This window comes from Gymnoscopelus braueri (assembly GCF_963280865.1).
Source record: "Gymnoscopelus braueri genome assembly, chromosome: 17".
NCBI classification, from domain to species: Eukaryota; Metazoa; Chordata; class Actinopteri; order Myctophiformes; family Myctophidae; genus Gymnoscopelus; species Gymnoscopelus braueri.
Genome location: NC_137617.1, coordinates 29,259,501 through 29,279,973, shown reverse-complemented (window position 1 = coordinate 29,279,973; position 20,473 = coordinate 29,259,501). Strand labels below are relative to the sequence as shown.

The 20,473-nt window shown below is 42.7% G+C and overlaps 1 protein-coding gene across 2 annotated transcripts in view; it reads right to left on the bottom strand.

The window, feature by feature from the left end:
• etv4 (ETS variant transcription factor 4) overlaps nucleotides 1-11,308 on the bottom strand; it is a 42,334-nt gene extending 31,026 nt beyond the window's left edge. Inside the window, exons 1-5 of one of the 2 annotated variants that reach the window (XM_080456152.1) lie at nucleotides 11,249-11,308; nucleotides 10,086-10,185; nucleotides 9,344-9,434; nucleotides 9,031-9,078; nucleotides 3,130-3,183 (exon numbers count right to left, since the gene is read on the bottom strand). In XM_080456152.1, coding sequence (XP_080312278.1) covers nucleotides 3,130-3,183; nucleotides 9,031-9,078; nucleotides 9,344-9,434; nucleotides 10,086-10,142 — 250 coding nt within the window. In that variant the 5' untranslated portion in view covers nucleotides 10,143-10,185; nucleotides 11,249-11,308. The other variant, XM_080456153.1, reaches the window with a different exon arrangement.
• Nucleotides 11,309-20,473: the final 9,165 nt, after the last annotated feature.

The window sequence follows — 20,473 nt, the reverse complement described above, 5'->3', positions numbered from 1 at the left end:
GGGAGGGAGGGGTTTAGAGTATCCACTTGGAGAGAGGAGGAGGAATGAAGGGAGTGGGGGGCAGGGGGAGGTCTGTAGTACTGTAGGGCTTTTTTTATGAATGGGGATTGAAGGAGAGCAAAGGAGGAGGTGGGGGGAGCAGGAGGGAGGTTGAGGCACACTTCCTCTTCTACACCGAGGAGAAAATTTATGAATGGGTCACATCTCTGCGAGTGTAAACAACATACTTGGACAAAGAGGGCCGTCCTCTTCGGGGCGACTGACTCGCACTGAGCTCTTTAACTCAGGCGGACGACGTGGACAATGCTGCTACATGTGTGTTTTAATCTCTTTCAACCTGGTGTCCATATGTGATTTAAATATTCTAAAAAATATATCTAAACGTATCAATATAATAATCTTTCAAAATGTCAAACATGTGCAAAAATTGTGAGCCATTCTACAAGCTCACAACGTGTCACAATGCAAACACAATGTAGATAGCCTATTTTCTCTATTCACTGTATGCCTAAGTATAGGTCTTAAGTGGTTAGGTGGGATTTTATCTTTTCACAAATTATTAGAAGTAGGTGAATGTTTTTGCTCTCTGCTGATGCCTTCCCGTGGTTATTTGTCCATGGGCAGGAAACAGAATTCGGTACGACAACCCTCGTGTCTAGCCCCCCCACCCCTCGACGCTGCTGTCAGTCCGCAGATATCAAATACACCAGTAAACTTTTTCTTTATGATTTTTTTTTTTTTTTTTGTCTTTACTGGCCCAATCGTGCACACTGAGGGGAAAGTTATATTATGCCGTTATCAACAATGGCTCAATTACAGTTTAGACTCACACACGTGTGCCAGTCAAGTACATAAAAGTCACGTGTTTGCATAACCTACCCTCAATGGCAGCGCACGGACAGAGCAACGCTTGTTAGCCATTAAGTGAGGGGAGAATGGACGAGATCAGATAGATTTAGCAGATGTTGCAGGTATTGCACAATCCCTGCTCTCACCCCCCCACCATGCCTTCCAACCCCCCCCCCCCCCCTTCTTCTTTGTCTTCTTTCTTGATCTAGCATTCCGTTACGTCCCAACGTTTTCTCACCTCGCCGTCTGTGTCACAGCTCTCTCTGCATTTTGTTTTTATGTCTGATTTATACTCCCAACTAGCCGATGTACAAGTACACAACGCGTTGCATCGCGATGCGTTGTGGGCTTTTAGATCTGCCATTTTCAGTGCACGAAACCAGCGCACAACCAATTGTAATAAATCAGGCATTACCGTTTCCCTCCCTCTGTTGACTCCACCACGCCCATGCAGGTAACTACCTGACTCAGTAAACAACAATGTTTAATTTTACCACGGCGCCTTTTCAATTCAAGCCTTCAATTATATTTCGGTCACCAGGGATTAAGAGCTTTGCTCTGTGCTTGTCTTTTTTTTTACCGTGACAGAGTTTCCAAAACAAATGACTCACCTGCATAGTTTGTCTTTTTGTTTTCTATTTTTTTTTTGGGGGGGTGGGGGTAGAGCAACACTATGTACCCAGAACCGTCAATGGAACCTTGGCATGGGAAAAACATTTAAGCCCTTTTTTCTATACAGCTAACACTGTCGGCTTTGACAGATCCGTCGCAGGGGCGTACCACAAATGCGCAGATGAATATATTTTTGGCAGCTTGTCAGCCTCGCTTTCCCATCAAGCCGAGCTGAATAGAGATGCACCAACTGCGCTCTGTGGGCCCATTGACTGTGAACAGCGGGGGCACTGTCTGTCAGCGCAGAACCGTCTCTGCTGCTTATAAGTGAGCTGCCCGTCAAACCCCTGGCCCCCTGACCCTGCGGATCATACCGTCGTCCGCGAGCGGGACCCTGACAGCTGATTGGATGACGGGGCCGCGGGGGTTAAGTAGACATGACCTCTGCGTGCCCCAGGGTTCATCTCCACTTCCTCCTGCCCATTGTTGGCCGACAGACGGGGACAATGTTTCTACAGGGCATGTGTCACCGAGGGGTTCGCCAGTTGTGACTTAGGGACGGTTAAACCACACAATGTTTACCCACAAAAGCTGTATGGGGCTTGGCATGGGAGGAAGTGGCATTGACTGAGGTTGACAGGTAGTTGACACCTATACTTTTGAGATTAGAATCTAAGGATTATTTACGTTTCATTTAAAATCAATCACGAATGACAATGTTGTTAAGCCCAAGCTTGCGAGCGTGTAGATCTGATATTTTCGCTGTTTAAAAAAAGTTTAATATGTTTGAGATTCGAAATTTTACGTTTTTTGATTTTCTTTTTTAATGTTTTTTGGAAAATATGCCCAAAATAGGGATGTCAAGTTGAAAGTGGTTAAGTATACTGACGTCAGCAGCGTTGCCAAGAACGGAGAATACCGTAGTTCTCTGAATGGCAGAAAACCCAAGTGTTAGCAGTGTGCTGTACAGCACCACATACACCCCCATACAGATCCTGAATTGCCATTGTTTAGACATGCAACGAAAAAGGGAAAACCATTCAAATAGCAGCCACTCCAGTCCGTGCGGCCCTGGAATTTGCTTTCCCATTTTACACCTTCCGACGAGCACAAAGGCCGATGTTTGTACCTGGCCCCTTGAATGATCTTATACTGGTTTCCTGTGCTGTACCCATTCAGCTTTTCAAAGCCATGCAAATGGGCGACGGTGGCTTACAATGCTGGCATCGAAATGCATTTCAGGACCACTGGGTCATTAGTGCCCCATGTCTCAGCAACGCTTTGTTCTCCAAAAGGACATTACTGTAACATCACCACCAAGTTACAGTATCCTCACCCTAGCCTCTGGCAGTTCCACAGCACAAACCTAACCCTATACCGCTGGTTTCACTCTCACTTCATCATAAGTACACCACACACACATGCCACTCAGATACAAAAGAGAAAAGACACAAAGGACACACAGACAAGGCAAGCGCACATAATGGATTCACGGCAGAGGGACCTAATACAGTTTTTCTGACCATATCTCATAGTGTGGCGAGACCATCCTGTTATGTGGTGTGGGTCCGAATTGTGTGTTCACATCCAGCTTCACACAGGTGCAACCCTATATACTCGCTCAAAGACACACATGAGCACGCACATTTCTGAGAGTTGTGTACTTACAGTTCTCGGAGTGGAAATCAGGAACAAACTGCTCGTCACTGTCAGGGACCTGAGCTGAAATTAGAGGAGAAAACAGAAGCTGTTAGGATAGGAGTTGTTGGGTGACAAACTCTCTCTCTCTCTCTCTCTCTTTCTTGGGCTTGAAACACGAGCCACAGCGAGGCCTAACCTCTGTGCAACCAAGTGACCTTCACCTCCTCCACCCAACTTTTACTGTGTGCCAGCACTTCTCTGTGATCAATACACCATAGTTAGGTTGAGAGGATCTCCCGAACATCCTCGGTGATGACTGCTAACCACTTAAGCCATGTTTTATAGTTTGTAGTCGTACTATGGTGTCAGGCAGAGAAAAAAATGCCACAAAAATAGCCAATCTACTCACGTGTCGCTGTGTGTGTGCCATGTTGTGGGCTTGAATATCTCCTATTTACAGTATATATTTATTTAAGTTTATTGTTAGTTTTTTCACTTTTAAAGTTTCTGCCTATAGGATTTCAGGTTGAAAGTGGTTAACCTGCTGGCATTGGCCTTTGTATGAGATTTAAGCACATGAAAAGTCATACGTATGCCATAAAATTGGGACGTAACCTTCGTTGCTCGTCAATATTTACAATTTCGGTATTAAGAGTTTTTAAATGTCCGGTGGTCCCCATCGCGAGCGGAGCGGTAAATACTGGTTTGTGAGACCATTGTCGTTGAGCATCGTTCATGACCGATGATTCAAGTTGACGCATCGCTATGAAAGCCACGGGGTGATTTAAGACTTTAAGAGCAGCACTTATAGTGGAGCCAGAGTTACTGTCACTCACACAGACTACCTATTGAACCAAGCTGATGGCAGATCAATAGGGAGGCAAAGCTATCTTTTCACCATCCGCTTAATAATGGACCCCACGGCAGATAGTCACTACACTGTAAAATCCTCAGTGTTAATTTAACTAGAGTGTAAATTGACCTGTAAGTGTCACAGTTGATCCGACGCTGAGAGTCACAGGGTTATTTTAACACTAAGAATTTTACTGTGTACCATTCTACACAAACCACCGGCAAATCATAAAACTCACTTTAACCCTGGTCAGTTTGACAAAAACTAAAAGGAACTGGCCTGCTGTATACTTAGTTAACCGGAGTCCCGCAGGAGGTATATATCCTTGGACAGCTCATTTTTCAGTCTACACCAAATGTCATTACTGAAAATAGCCGATCTGCTATTTTCACAGAATGTTCGCCTATTATGACATGCCCAGAAGAGGTACGTTAAGGTTCATTTGGTTAATTATTTTTGATCACAGAAACTCAGGCGGACTAAACAGGCTGTTCAAGCTAAACAAGTGAGGATCTGTCAATGTGGTATGACTAAGTAGCCCTCTCTTCCCATCCATCTGAGGTTGATTGGGGACATTTTCTGGGGCTAGAAAGCTCTCTGGAGTTTGTCATCTGCTTTGAGAGGTGCTCCGGAGTCACCCTTGAGGTCAAACTAGAAGTGTTTATGGAGAGGCAAGGAAACCAAAGAGACCAAAGAAAAGAGGGGAAGTGTGGATGAACCGAGAGGGCAAGTTAAGGTTAAAGCTACTTAGAACTTTTGTCACCCGGCCATTATCTCTTGTGAATTAATGACGTGTTTTCTGCGGCAGTACTTAATCATGTCGGAAAGACGTGATCGGCGTACTTTTCCTGCCAAGGAGTAAATGTAGCGAGCTACAGTTCATATATCACCCTGTATCCGTTACAATGCGTTATATAAGCGTTTGCTGTCCCACAATGTATATAGTCCTCAGAAACAATATACAGTGAGCTTACAGTAAATACTGATTTTCAAAAATAGATAAGTCAATACGTAGATATAGTATGTGTACCGTGTTATTTGGCACTGGGATACTGTTACCCAGTTGGTTTTCTGCAGGGATACAGTTTCAAGTATCAATGTTCCTGATTACGTGTTCTCTCATAATGAGGCTCATTTAGAGCCTAACTGAATTAGTGCAGTCAGTGATGCCAAGCCCAGGTGCAGTGGAGCTAGACAGACGCTATTGTGTGGCCCTAATTGTAGGAATACCAACCCATTCACAATTGTGCATTTGGAGCTTTGGATTTTGACTCGCACAAACAGGTCAGAAAAGCCCCCCATCATCCGACCGCCAAATGCCCAAATAGGGGTGAAAAGGTCAAATTCACCCGCTGAGCCATGAGCACACTGGCATTCGATTCGTTGTCCTGGGCTTAATGGCCTAACCCCAAACCTAGAGCGGAGCCAGGGCCAGCAAACTTCTAATCTGGCATCGGTCCAAGTCCACAAGGCTTTCTGGGTTTTCTAAAGTGTTTCCATTGCTCGGGCCTCGCACTTACGTCATGGTGCAAGCTAACTGGTAGGGAAAAGTTGATGGCTATCATTAAATATCATGAACCCAATCTGGACCATGATGGCTAACAAAAATAAAATGGCACCACACTGTGGGCAATCATAAACCCCTCAGCATCTTTAGCTCACTACACAGGACCATGTGACACCAACGACATTCTCTCTCAAATCTTAAGTATTGACCAAACGCAGCTTCCTGGTAGGAGTTGCAGTTACTTCTGTATTTCTCTAAAAGTGGTAGGTTCAGAGTCCACAGTAACCACATTCTGCCAAGTTCTGGGACTGTGACCTCACCCAAGCGAGCAAAAGAACGGAGCCCAGACAACCAATCATCAACCTCAGCAGCCTCTTCTCTCTCACACTAAGTCCACTTATGGGTTCCGCACCATGAAAACGCCAGCATGGAAACCAAAACACAGAGATGGAGACCAACTGAGAGAGAGGCTGGTTAAGGACACCAAGAAAAAAAAGAGGAAATAAGAAATTCAAATCCACTTTCTTGCTTGTAGTCCTGCCCCTGCTTCCTGTGCAGAGGAAACCGGATGATAGCGTTTTGGAGCATGTTCAGATAAATGACATTGATTTCTTGTATAATGCCACGTTCTGTGGCTTGCTATACGGTAATACTATTACCCCCGCTTTAACTTTTCAGCCTTTTGCCCCCGAGGAGAAGAATAAAGCTGTTTTATGAGACAGACCAGAGGCCAATATTTAGTCCAACAGATCAAATATAAATCATTTCCCACTGGTTTCAACATGTCTAAAATGGAATACACTGGACAGCGCTCAGAAAGAGAAGGAGAAAAAAATACTAAAAACATTAAGGATGTCTGAACGTCAGAGCAACTGGCTCACAGACAAGATCAAGACCCTGATTCTTAGGAAGTGTGCGTGTGGGTGTCTGTGTGTGTTCCTGTTGTGTACATGGCTTCAATGAGTGTGCGCGCGCGCTTTACTTTTGTGTGCATGTCTCCGTGGCCTCTACGCACATGCATGCTTGACTTTGCTTGTGCATGTGTATGTACTTGTGATTGTACACTCGTCGTTGTGCGTCTGTGTGTGTGTGTGTGTGTGCACGCGTACAAGGTTCGCTTCCAGGAACACCTCGTCAGGGGCTTTGAGATGCAAGTCAGCACAAGAAGGAGAGTGCGTTTATACGAGTGTGGACGCATGTTGCCCTCGGTGCTTCCAAGCACCTTGAATGACTTTTTTTTTCTCAATGGGAGATCCTGGGCGGAGCCAGAGCTCTCAGTCATATAAAGCTAAAGGCCACTGTGGCAAGATGTGACAAGCTCCTGAACTCTCACCATTCAGAACTTTTCTCCCCTCCCTCCCCCTTTCTCTCTCTCCGTCTCTTCCGCTCTCTTTTAGTAAAAAAAAAAAAAAAGAAAACCCTCCAGCTACCCAGTTTTTACAATCTTGGTGAATCCCTCATAACCACAATCAGGCGTGATAAGGTCTTTAATTAATTCAACAGGAAAGGAGAGGTCTTAGCCGGGGAGGCTGAAAAACAAGCCGGTACTTAGGGTTAAATAACACTTTGATAAAGTTACACTACCAACTTCCACCCCTGATTCTGTCTCCGTCTCTCTCTCACGCTGATCCACCGCCGCCCAATTTGTAACGGAGGCACAGTGCCTAATATCTCAACACTGTGCAGGCCTTTGTGGCCAAGTGCATGAATACAAATAAATGTCCATCAATGGAATGACACTTTGAAGCGTCTCCCATTGTTGCCTGTTTTATTGGCCATTGGCTTTATCTTTGTCTGCGAAACACTGGTGTGAAATGAACTTGCTGCTTTGACGCTGCATGAGAATTAGGTGAGGAACCTGAGGTGTGGGTCCGGGATTGTTTGCCCGGCTCGCACCATAAACAGCTAGTCCTGTCAGGGTGTAGGCCCTGGGCCCTGGCTAAAACGTCTTGCTCAACTCCAGCACACACACGGCCGCTTCCTCAAAGTGTCTCTCTGGGCATCTGCTATTGACTTCCCTACTTCCCTTTATACATGACTCAGAGTCAATGCCAGGACACGCCGTTTGAAAGGCTGCAACGAGTTACGGCGACATAAGCAATTTCTCGTGCTTAGGAATATGAAGAAATCCCCTTTGGCCACAACAACAGCACTGAGGGCACCACCCATTCAACATGTACCGATTTCCTCACTGCATGAGAAGGGAAATATTTACACTCAACATGCAACATTTTTTTTCCACAGCCAAAACTAAATAAGATCAACAGAACATGGGTAACCATACTGTGTAAAATGTCAAAACTCAGTGGCATTGCCAGTTTACGCCCTACTTGGTCGTAGACGAATAGCGAAAATATCCCATCTACAAGCTCACAAGCCAATCTACACGTTCACAACTCATCACTTGCTGTCATGATGCGTGGTGAGCTTGTAGAATGGCTATTTCCACCATTTTTGCAAATTGTAAAAAATGTAATAAAATATATTTTTTATTTCATTCATTTTAGATTTCTGGAAATGTTTCGAAAAATGTTGCCTATAATTACATGGACAAAATAGGTACACCGGGTTGAAATTGGTTAATAAAAATGCATCAAATCAACCAGCTAACAAATAACCCTTTTAAAGCACTCATCCTTTCTTGTTACTGTTTGCAGCACACAGGCCTATGTTCCTGCTGCCGCTGTGCACGAGGTTTAGCAAACATTACCAAACAGGCCTAATGACTCATGCCACAGCGTTGTTGTCCCGTCCTGACATATAATTGCTCCATTAGAGCTCACGTCAACGTTGCACTTATAAAGTCTACAGGCTGACAATTGCCTCCGACTGGCCTCCATTTCATCGCTATGTGCCTTGAGTGACACAAGCCAAATACACTGTTTGTTTGCATTGGCTGCAGGCTTGGCATGCAGAGTACATGCCAACATGGCCAAAATAGGACATGCTCAAAAGCTAATACTCTTCTGGTCTGTGTTCACTCTAAATTTACATTTTTTTTTTTTTGCTTCTTTCTTTGTGCTGTTGTAAAGTTTATGAGCATGTGTGTTGCATCAGAGCGTTTTGGCTCCCCACGAGACTCTTTACTGCAAATTCAACCCTCCTAAACTGAAAAGGTCATCTTTATACCAGAAGGTTGCTACACTCAAAGAGTGGACTAGCCTCCAGCATTCCTCTGAAATGCTACACAGAAAACAAGACAACCCAAACATCTGTGGCAATTTCTAACACCACGTTAAAAATGCTGTGCACACACTAATAATGAGGAAACGGGAAATCAGGTTATTAGCCCCGTTTTGACATAAGACACATTCACGGCCGGTTCCGCAGTGGAAAACATTATTGAAAGAACTGTGAGTGTGTGAGTGTGTAATACATAACATGTCATTATACGGTGAATAGAATAGTCCGATTTTTCATATCCTCTCTCACATTTTCTTAATTCATCACGTTGACATTTCCCAAGCCACACAAGTCAGCCTTATCATCCACAAATGCCACAAATGGAGCAATATTCTTCAGTGAAGCATGCAAATTAAAGTAAACGCTGCCTGCAGGCAAGTCTCACCTTCTGTGAGCCATGTCTCTTGGAGTTGGCTTAAATCCTGAAAGAGGTCTGAAAAGACAAATAGGAAGAATAGGATTAATCCCTTGCAGCACCACAACATCAAAGCTTCTCAAGAAAGTTACTCACTCACTACTAGACCCGTACTTAGTCACAATGTTGACAACTTAAAGTCTAGTTTGCCTCATATCATCTCCATAATATCCAAGTACTTAGATGGGACATCTCCCATATATATCAAAGTAAGCCTGTGTCACATAATCGTAAAGGGGCTTGAGGCCATTGCAGCTCCCTCCGAGTTCTAACTGTACTTTACCTTCTGATTCCTGAGGGGGTAATTCTGTGTCCATGTATTTCCTTTTCGCTGCCATCAACAGTCTATTTAGGGGCCCATTTCCTTGTGACTTCTGCAGAATAACAAACATTTAACAGAAGTGAGAGGAAAAAACAAACTCCCAATAGGTCAAATACAGCAGATAATGCCAATATAGATCATGTCTACTGTAGTACCATCACACTAAAGTGATTCATAAATTAACAACTAACAATACAACACAATGTAATCAATAAATATTATTATTATTATTATAATGATTATTATTATTCCTTAAAAATATATTGTTTCATGTTTTATATTTATTATGTCACAAGGATCTTACACACTTACATGTTTAAGAGCCAAAACATATCTACATTTAAGCTAAGGTGAACTTAAACAGCATGCAGGCTATCCCAACATCGGAAAAACAAATGCGCTCTCGGCGCCTCAACTACATTGACCATTTGGCATACAAACTGATGGCTTCTCACACCAAAAGCAGAACATTGACAAAACACTGTAAAATGCAATAATTACTATGTTTAGTCACTGCAGCAGTCGGTGGCGATCTTGCGATAGCTCACAGCGAATTGAAAATTAGTTTCCATCGCGCATATTATGACTTGCTTGAAACAAAACTCAGTGGAGAAAAACGATCGAAAGAGAAAGCCAAAGGCAGCCATAAAGTCCCTAAAAATTAGTGCAAAGAATGTAACGAAAAGAGTTCATCCATACGTACATTTGCTAAAGTGTAAGGCACTTGCTGATCCAAATATCCATCCATCTTATAATCCATGCGTTAACCGTTTGTGGTCATTTAGGCTGAGTTGCGATCCAGCCTGCAGGGAGAGAGACGGAGGGACGAGGTTAGTTGTGAATGGAGCTGCGTGGAGGCTGCATGCATAATGAGCCCCATTCACAAAAAAAACACAGCAAGGAGAAGCGACGGCAAGTGATTATTACCCAGCGGGGACTGCCTGCCGCTGCCCTCTTTACAGTATACTACAGATCTGCTGTGTTTTTCCTTCTAATGTCTCGTCAGGACATCAGGACATGTTAGGCAGCCTAGTAGGTAGAGATAAACAGTGTAAAATCCTCAAGTTTTAACCCAACTCCCCGAGAGCGTGTAAACAAATGTAACCGAGTGGTCCATTTGGTTACATTTGTAGCTAGTAGCTACACTATCGGAGTTCCAAAATGATTTGTGTAGGTAGGCTTTAGTAGGCTATTTACCCTTCTTTCTTTTAAATGTAGCCTATTACATACAGCGTTAAGTGTAGATGGAAATGTTACATTATATATGTTTTTGCATAGTATTGTATATTTGTCTTGTCATTCAATGTTTCGATGAATTGAATACACAGGACCCCAATGGAAACAAGCCATAGTGCTTTCTTAGGTTTAGCATTCTTTTGAATAGAACTATACTTTGTGCTTTTTTTTTGCCTAACTGTTAATAAAGTATTCAATCAATCAATCAATAGGGATTATGGGCTTAATACAATTAAATACACATTTGTTTCCACACGCTGTAAAACCCCCCAAAGTGAAATGGCAGCTATTTATTCAGCACTGATGTGACATTTGCAACTTCTGTTGACTTTCAGCCTACGTTTAGTTTAGCTTTGGGGGGAACAGAGAGCTCGGCGCCGTGCGAGAGAAGGAAACTGGCATGGCGTGAAAAGAAACATATGTGTGTGTGCGGCGTCTCACGCAGATCTGAAAAGTATTCAATTTAAACCATTAACTATGCGACAATGACTACACTTATTTTGTTAAAATGAGTTGAATTCGACCACACTGTGAAGTCATTTTGAATACCAGTTACTGCCGTGTCAATTCAAAGTGTTGATTTGGGTATAAATAGGAAGACTTGCTTTTCTCGCTCTCTGTCTGTCTTACTTTGATTGGTGGATTTCCTCTTTCAGGGGCTCGAGTTTCTCCGTCTTTGTCCTGATGAATGCCCCGACTTATGAATGAAATCTCGGTTTCCCCCTGTCGACCAATCAGCGACCCGAAAGTCACGGTACCTAGCAACAAGGGGCGGAGCTAGCGTCGCGACAGCCAATCCACACCAAGAATTCTGCGGGCTTTTATACTGGATTTTCCAGTTGTTTTTCATTCACAAAAAAGGAGAGAGGGAAAGTTTAGAGAGAGAGAGAGAAAAAACTTCCATTCATAAAAACCTGCCCTAACATGAATGTCCCGACTTGTTTTTCTCTACTCTTGCCCAGACACAGTCAAAGGACTTAGTTTGTTTACCTTCTTGCACGTCTCCCTAACCCTATAATTTATTACAAGTAAAGTTATTTCCTTGGTGATGGAAAGAAACCAGGCACAGAAGAGCTAAACGCCTCTATACCTATGCATCAAAAATGAACACCCAGATTAGTTCTGGGCTGTGTATTTTTGTGGTTTTTATACCACATGAAAACCATAAGGAATTTGTTCTGCCCTGTGTTATATCCTCCAGAATAGTCTTATGATTTGTTTTTAAACTGAGCTCAACTAGAGCCAAACCTTTTTTCTTTTAAAAAGTGGACAGCCCACACTCCTTGCTATTTTTTAAAAAATTTTATAAGCCAGGACTTGGAGCAGACTGTCAGGATTCAGTTCTAGGCCTACAGGCAGGGATCTTAACCACTTCACCATCTAAAGGAAAATATGTATTCAATTCCCACGCTTCAGACTTGAATTTTCCATAATTCTTTTACATGAAGTGATAGCCTCACACACAAAAAACAACACTGAACTGACCTGACCATACTATTAATTGTTACGTTTTTGTGTGTACCATGAGCCATTTGTTTGCTCTCTCTCTCTCTCTCTCTCTCTCTCTCTCTCTCTCTCTCTCTCTCTCTCTCTCTCTCTCTCTATATATATATATATATACAGACAGACACACATATTGGATAATGGCAAGGCTTGATTCTATAATAATTATTATGTAGATAATATAATGTATGTCTTTTAAACCCTTATGTTGCCTGTGTGTAGAGGCAGCTACACACAGACAATCGCACATGCAGTAGCACTCCTCAACCACCTACTGTATCTCATTATTTAACACTTTGCATATTTTGACCGTACTACACACACACACACACACGTGTACTGTACTTAGGCATACTGCATATAGGCACTGTTGCACTGGTTGGGATGCATCTCCACTTAAAGGGGTTAAGTGCAATGCTCAGTGGTATTCTGACAGTATTTACTAGAGGAGGGGAGAGCATGTCCAGTTTGCAAGCATGCTTTTTGAACTATGAGAAGCTATAACCGGCATACATTATTGAACGGGATAGGACTGAACAAACCGAATGATGTATTTGAAAGACAAACCTGTGAGGTCAGTTCAGTTCCAATTACTTTTGTCGCCAATAATGTCAGTGATGCAAAACACTAAAACACTGATTAAACGCCATCGCGCACATCTACCATATTTATTGAGTACTTCTTGAATCTTCACTATGATGAATTGAAATGGGGAAAGAAAACAGCTGATTGCCTGAGATCCATTAGGTATTACACTGATGCTGCAAACACACCGTAGCACTAAAACATATTGTTAAATGTACTGTAATAGATGTCCAGCACTGGGTCTAATAGGGCTTCGTCAGCAGTGTGATAAGTATGGCCAGAGAGGCATTGTGAGCTTGGTGCGGTATGTGGAGTACTCTCAAAGTGCTTATTGATCACAGTGAGCCATGCTTGATGGACGGCTACAATGTTATTAGGAGCTTCAACTCAACTGTTCCATTCGTACAACAACAGAGAGGTGTGTGTGTGTGTGTGTGTGTGTGTGTGTGTGTGTGTGTGTGTGTGTGTGTGTGTGTGTGTGTGTATGCGTGCGTCCGTGCGTGCGTGCGTGTGAGAGTAAAAACAGATGTGAGCATCCAGTGTTTGTAAGAGACAGAGATTCAAAGAGAACTAGAAAGAATGGATAAAAAGAGAGAGGGGGGAGGCATTTCAACCAAAATAAAGTAAAAAGAAGGAAGGAGAGAAAGAAAGAAAGAAAGAAAGAAAGAAAGAAAGAAAGAAAGAAAGAAAGGGGAAACTGAGGAAAGAAAGAAACTCAAAGAAAGGTGGGAGGAAAAGAGGGAAATGAAAGCACAAGGGAGACTGTTCTCCGTGGGGGATGGGGGCGTGGAAGCCTTCGTTGGCAACACCTCTCCCATCACTCTCCTCTTCCTCTCTCTGGAACAACTTCCTTTTCTCTCCTCCCACCTCCTCCCTCACTCCCGATAAGGCTGATGGTGACTGATAAATGAATGGAGATCTTTGACAACCCAAGGACATCATGCGGGGACTTACTGGAAGCAACACTCCCCATGAAAAACATCCCATCATTGCCCACGTGCAAGACTTTATCAAAGTGAGAGTATTACTTTAATGACCAAATTATTATATCAATATAGATTTTTGTAGTGCTGGGATGTGGTAAGATACTCAACTTATAAACTGAATGTATATTCTGTGGCTGCTGACACAGTGTTAATTGTGGCTCCTTTAGTATACGGAGCTGCTTTTAAATACACCTGGACAGTGTCAAAATTGCGATACAATATAGAGAAGAAGAAACAACGCGGTTTGAGCTTGTAGATTGGCTATTTTTAATATATATATATATATATATATATATATATATATATATATATATATATATATATATATATAGTATATATTTAAAAAATAATATATATATATATGTTTCTATGTTGACACAAAACATATATATATATATATATATATATATATATATATATATATATATATATATATATATATATATATATATATATATATATATATATATATATATATATATATATATATATATATATAAGCCTATGACATCCTAAATGCGTGAAATCTTTGTCAGTCTGTCTTTGTGTACCGCCCAAACGATCAACTTCAAACTCGGCACACACATCGCCGCATATACCAAAAGGAGGGCCATTAGGCTTAATGTGGTTAAGTCTAATACAACTGTTCATTTAAAAAAATGGCTATGTCATCATTAGTAATGTAGAGGTCAATAAAACGTATATTATACACAATAAAGCACAATTACTGTCTAATTATGCTATTTACCTGCTGCTCACACCAGCAAGCATCCAGCCACTGATGAATTAATCTGATATATAATAATTAAATATATATTTTTAAATCACGTGAGTCGCCTGACTCAACAATTGTCAATTATTATAAGACAAACTGCTGCTTGTATTTATTTTTAAATAAATATAAATATAATTTCAGAATCATATAAATGTATTTTTTACAATGCTGTTTTTGCTAGCTATTCACCAGTCTAATGACAGTTACGTTGATCTGGAATTATGCCATACACCACTGGTTCAGAATTGATTTTGCACTTGAACATGAATTTAGCAATTTACCATGAAGTTATTATATATATATTATATAAAATAAAATGTGCCTGATGACAGCCATATTTTTTTTTTTAGAAATGAACAGTTTTGTTAGACTTAACCACATTAAACTTGGCATCCCTATTTTAACAACACAATTATTTGTCAATATCACCACAATGATTCTTTGTCTGTGACACAAATCACCTTTGAGGCCTGGTCCACATACTGTAGATATAGTATCCAATAATGTAAAACATCAAAAATAAGGCTACATAAGCTTTAAAAAAGCTGCCATTTAAGCTTGATTTAGGTGTGCTCCCCTCAAAACTACATGGCTAGTTGCCACCCTGTGGGTTTTGTATTTACAGCTGAGACAGCAGCTTGCCCTGCTGGGCCAGAGTGGTCCATAGTGTGTGTCAGGCCTCACCCCTACTGGGAATGTAATGAACTCCCATACCAGAGCCATGCCATGCCTGGCCAACTAGACCATGCCAAAACCAAACCATATGGGCTATACTCAAACCATGTGTGTCCACGCACAAATCTTTCTCCCATGCCAACAGAACATTTTCATATATTCCGTTATAAGTGTCCTTATTCATGTTTATGGACTTAAAAACATTTCATTAAAAAATACAAGTTACACCAATAAACCATGTAATCTCCATATTAAACTCATGCTTTATCATGATACAATTACTGAAAAGTGTGATTAGATATTCCCCATGACACACATTTAGTTTCAGGACTACTTTAAATAAAAAAAAAATCAACCCATTGGTTACTTCAAGGTCAAATTAAGTCAATGACTCAAATACAGACCAGTTTAAATTATATTTAAACTGATAGTGAGTTATGCTCTGCATTTAAAGTATAACGCAGTGCAGCTTTAAAGTTGGCATCAATCATAATGGTGTTGGGAGACATCCACTATACATGGAGGACACTGGTTCTCAGCGAGGCCACTGCATGGGCATCGCTAGGCCATTAAAATAAACAGGACATACTCCCAGGCTGCAGGCGGTGGCCAGGAGAGACAGGGAGGCTGGGTTGTTTGGAGTGGGGAACGAGCTTCCGAGGAAGAGCTGCCTGCTCTCACATGCCATGTCAACTGGAAGATGATTCCCAATGCAAACAGACATCGTGTGAAACCAGGGCCTGGGTGTATGTGTGCGCCTATTTATGCTGTGCGTGTCCTTGCAACTCACTTGTGCGCGTAGCCCGCAGTGACTAACCTTTTGTAGTTTCGTTTACAGGGTGACCAAAAATAATCTCCCAGCTCCACGCATAAGGCTGCCGACTTTATCTCACATCCTCACCGTGCTGAACTGCCAAATGAGGGCCGAGGAGGGCTGCCCAGTGTCCTGCCTGCTCCAAAAAAGTTCTTCCCAAGGTGCTCGGATTTGCATCTAGGGGACAATTTCCTCCATCCTCTTGGAAAGCAAACAATGCATTGCACACCTGAAAATAACCACAGACAAAACAGAGACACCTATGTTTATCGCAGGATTGTTTTTTTAATACGGAAAGGAGCACTTCCTTGAGAGGTCACACACACACGAGTATTTGAACGTTCAACCTTCCTGGACTGCTCCTCATTGTTGAAGGAGCTATGACGACTGTATTACACAGTACCATGTGTGGCTCTTTGGAAAGCTTCCCCGAGCAGCACAGACAGGCACAAAAGATGATTTGTGAGTAACTTTCGTCGACATGATTGGTAGTAAGTCAAGGGAGGCGGTGTGTGTGTGGGATGATTTACATCTCTGTCCTAGGGACTGGTGTGTTGGGGATGGAAGAGTGGAGGGGTCGGACGGACTGTCACTGCATGCTTGTTTTAGACCACAGGGACACATAAATTGATTTCCCACTTCTGCAGCACCCCTGTGGAATTCCTGGCAGCAAGCTTCAGTTCAGTCAGCGCCCCCGACACTCTCTCCACAGAGAGCCCTGCCCTGCTTGTCCTCAACAACGGATGAGCTTCGACAGGGGTGTCTGTTTGTGTGTGTGTGTGTGTGTGTGTGTGTGTGTGTGTGTGTGTGTGTGTGTGTGTGTGTGTGTGTGTGTGTGTGTGTGTGTGTGTGTGTGTGTGTGTGTGTGTGTGTGTGTGTTAGAGAGAGAGAGCTTGTCTGTGTGTAAAAGAAACGGAGAAAGGGGGTCTTTCTTTAGTTCTTTAGTTCGCAAATGAGAAAAGAATGTGTGTGTGCACCTTAATGTTTAATGTATATGTGCCTTTTTGTGCGTGCCGTCACATACACACACATGTCTAAACTCCTTGTTCCTCTCTGTCGCTGTGTGTGCTATGGGGACGCCCAGGGGCCTGCTCTTCATTCCCCCAGGACACGGCACTGTTGCCGGGATGCCTGCTTGTGTATAGGCATAGTCAGGAAATGTCACTGCTGGCATCTGAGGAGGGCTAGTGCGCCAACCCAAGCGTGCCTCCTAGCCACCTGCGGCCCAGCCTCCTCCGCTGCAGACACTGGTCCGTTTGTTTGTTCACCAGCCAGTCCCACCATTCCCCACCAAAGTCTGCCTGTCTGGCCTGCCCCGGGCCTATGAAAGATCAATCAGGTGAGCACAATAGTGTTTATAGGGTTGTTTTTGACTGGGGAGCCCTGTGGAAAAGTAGCTAGCATGCAGCTGCACTGGCCGAGCTCAGCTGCCAGCTAACTCTAAAGCTCCCTGCTTTTGTATGGTGTGTGTGTGTGTGTGTGTGTGTGTGTGTGTGTGTGTGTGTGTGTGTGTGTGTGTGTGTGTGTGTGTGTGTGTGTGTGTGTGTGTGTGTTTGTGTGTGTGTGTGCCTGCATGCATGCATGAGAGCATGAAAGAAAACACAACTGCAAAGAGCCACATCATATACATAGGCTATACACGGGCACAAACACTCTCTCTCACACACGCACGCACGCACGCGCAAACACGCACGCACGCACGCACGCACGCACGCACGCACGCACGCACGCACGCACGCACGCACGCACGCACGCACGCACGCACGCACGCACGCACGCACGCACGCACACACGCACAAGAGCGCTCGTGTACAGACAGACAGTGACAATAAAAATGTACATAATACATTTACTTGCAATGACTATTCACAAGACTTTGATTAGACCAATTATTGTGCATATTGCTGCTTTTGACTCAGTGGGACTTTTAGCTTTCCTTGACTTCAATAATCCTCTTTAAATTTGACTTTGATCTAGTTGTGGGTGGCTACTCAGAAATGCTTCCACCTGTGTTAGAAATAACAGATTGAGTTTTTGATGTCATGCGTTTAAGGGTAGAAAACACAGTTTCCCAGAATTCAACAGTTACTTGCCTCAGAATAGGAGTTTCTGATGGAAGTTCAATCAACTCCATCTGAGATGATGTTACTGTCTCGGAAGGCTTCAAACATTTTCAGAAGTCTGTTTTTCAGACTCACTATTTAAGTGTAACATTTTTGTGTGTAACATTCAGTATCTTTTGTTAATTTTGTATCCACGCTAGCATGGAATGAGCTGAAATGCTGCTGTAGATTTGAAGCCTTGACGTACTGTAACGACAGAATGGTTTCCCATTAAGTTCAGCAAAACTCCACCACTGATATTAAAGCAGTAGGATACAGATAAATATGAGCTGTACAACAAACACAAACGAAAATGGAAAAATTATTATGTGATGGTAATTGAAGTAACTATCCTGTTCTACCCCGGATTTGAACCTGGGTCTCCTGCAAAGGTGCTAAAATGATTATTATTTTACTTTTTTACCACTGAGCAAATAATACCTGCCTGCTTGCTTTTTAAAAAAGATTTATTTTTGGTCTTTTTATGCCTTTATTGTTGATAGGTCAGTAGGCTGACAGGAAATGGGGGGAGAGAGATGGGGAGTGACACACATCAAAAGCCGTCGGGATCAGGACTCGAACCCGCAACACGCTGTCAGGCTACATTGTAGCCTAGGATTGCGGTCCGGGCTGGGAAATTGAATTTTGACCATCGTTTTGACCTTTGTGTGAAAATTCAATTTGTGTCAAACCAGAAACAGGATTGTGTCAAATGTCGTGTCTAGCCTAAATACAGTTCTAAATGTCTCAATAGAAGATCAGGGAGACCAAATAGAACCACCCCCATTGTATAAGTTATATTCTATTAACATACTCACCATACTGATTGGACAAAATAACATTTCATTCACTAAAAAGACTTACATAATACAGCTTTAAAAAGCACAACACAGCTTTAACAAGCAAAGAGCCATATGTGGCTTTACAACACAACTTAGCTAGTCTTAACCAAGCCACTTTCTTGAAACAAGGGGCAATTGCATTATTTGCTTCAAACTGTTCATGCAACACTGAAACAAGCCAATCTCAGCCAAATGGTAGATTATTTCACTTAATAATTGCAGTAGTAAGATAAAGATAAAAACCTATAACCTTTAGCCCTATATACTTAGTTGACCAGGGTCCCCCAGGGCTCTATATTTATTTTGGTCCCATACTTATTTCCCTCTACACCAAATCTCTTTGGAGAGCTTGTAGATCGTAGATTGTTCACCTCACAATAGGGATGCTGCGGTTCATGTGGTTTAACACGTTTTATGCACACGCGCACACTACACACATGCACAAGTACACTTTTAACCCAGCCTTCATTTATTTGCCAGTGGCATATGGGGGAGACCAAAGATTGTGGTGGTGGGGAGACATTGTTTTGTTCTAAAAGCAGAGTGGCTTTGAGGAGAAGACAGAGGGGAGCCTTGTTGATGTATCTCCCCTCTCTTTCTCTCTCTCTCCCCACACAGTGCTGGTTTTGTGTATACGCTCCTATTGTGGCCACAAGCCCTCTCTCACCCACACTGCCATTTATATCCCATTTTCCACTTCATTTCCATGCTAATTTGGGGGGACAAAACAAAACGCCATGTACGTCAGTTGTAGTGATGCAGCTGGATTGTCTGTCCGTACGAGGGGAACTCCAAAGGATGTCGAACCCCAGGGGCACGGCCTGCACGCCATCAAAGCTCTCTTCACTCAAATCAGAGGTTGTATACATAGATGGTAGGAATGTTTGGCATACTCGAGATGGGGATGTCGAAGATTAATTTAGCTTCGTGGATAACACATACAGCTAATTCAGACAACACACAAGTCATTTGACCTCATTTCAATACTTTTGTGAGCGGTTGTGTTTGTGTGTGTATGAGGAGGGGAGGGGGGGGGTCATGGTTTTGTGTCGCACTGTTTTCACAAGGGAGCTTGGGCAATTTGGTCAGTGTTCTTGTAATCATTTTGTGTCCTCACAAACTCTTATAGCGTAAACTCGAGGCATAAACAATGCCCCCAGACTTTTCCAGGAAAAAAGCCCTGTTTTGGGGGCTCTATGTAAGTGAGTGGGTGAGTGTTTACTTTGGAAGGTTTTTTTTCCCAGTTCTGGGAGACCTGATAGTGTAAAGTCACTCAAGTTGACCGCAGATGTTCCAGAGAAGACGTGGTGATCTCAGGAGCAATCCCGCTGCATGGGATTAGAATGTTTGTATGGTTCCTTGCTTGTTCATGAAGTGGCCCTTGAAAGTAATTTGAATGCCGGGGGATATTTTTTTCCCAAAACGAAAAAACATGCATGGTGGTCAGTACTAGTTCTCTGTTAGTTTTTCATCTTTGGGGTTTTCATCCTGTGCTAACAAATAACTCCTGTGGCGTTGAAACCAAAGTGCACCATCACGTTTGCTAAGAAACTGCAGCCGTTTTAATGTGCAG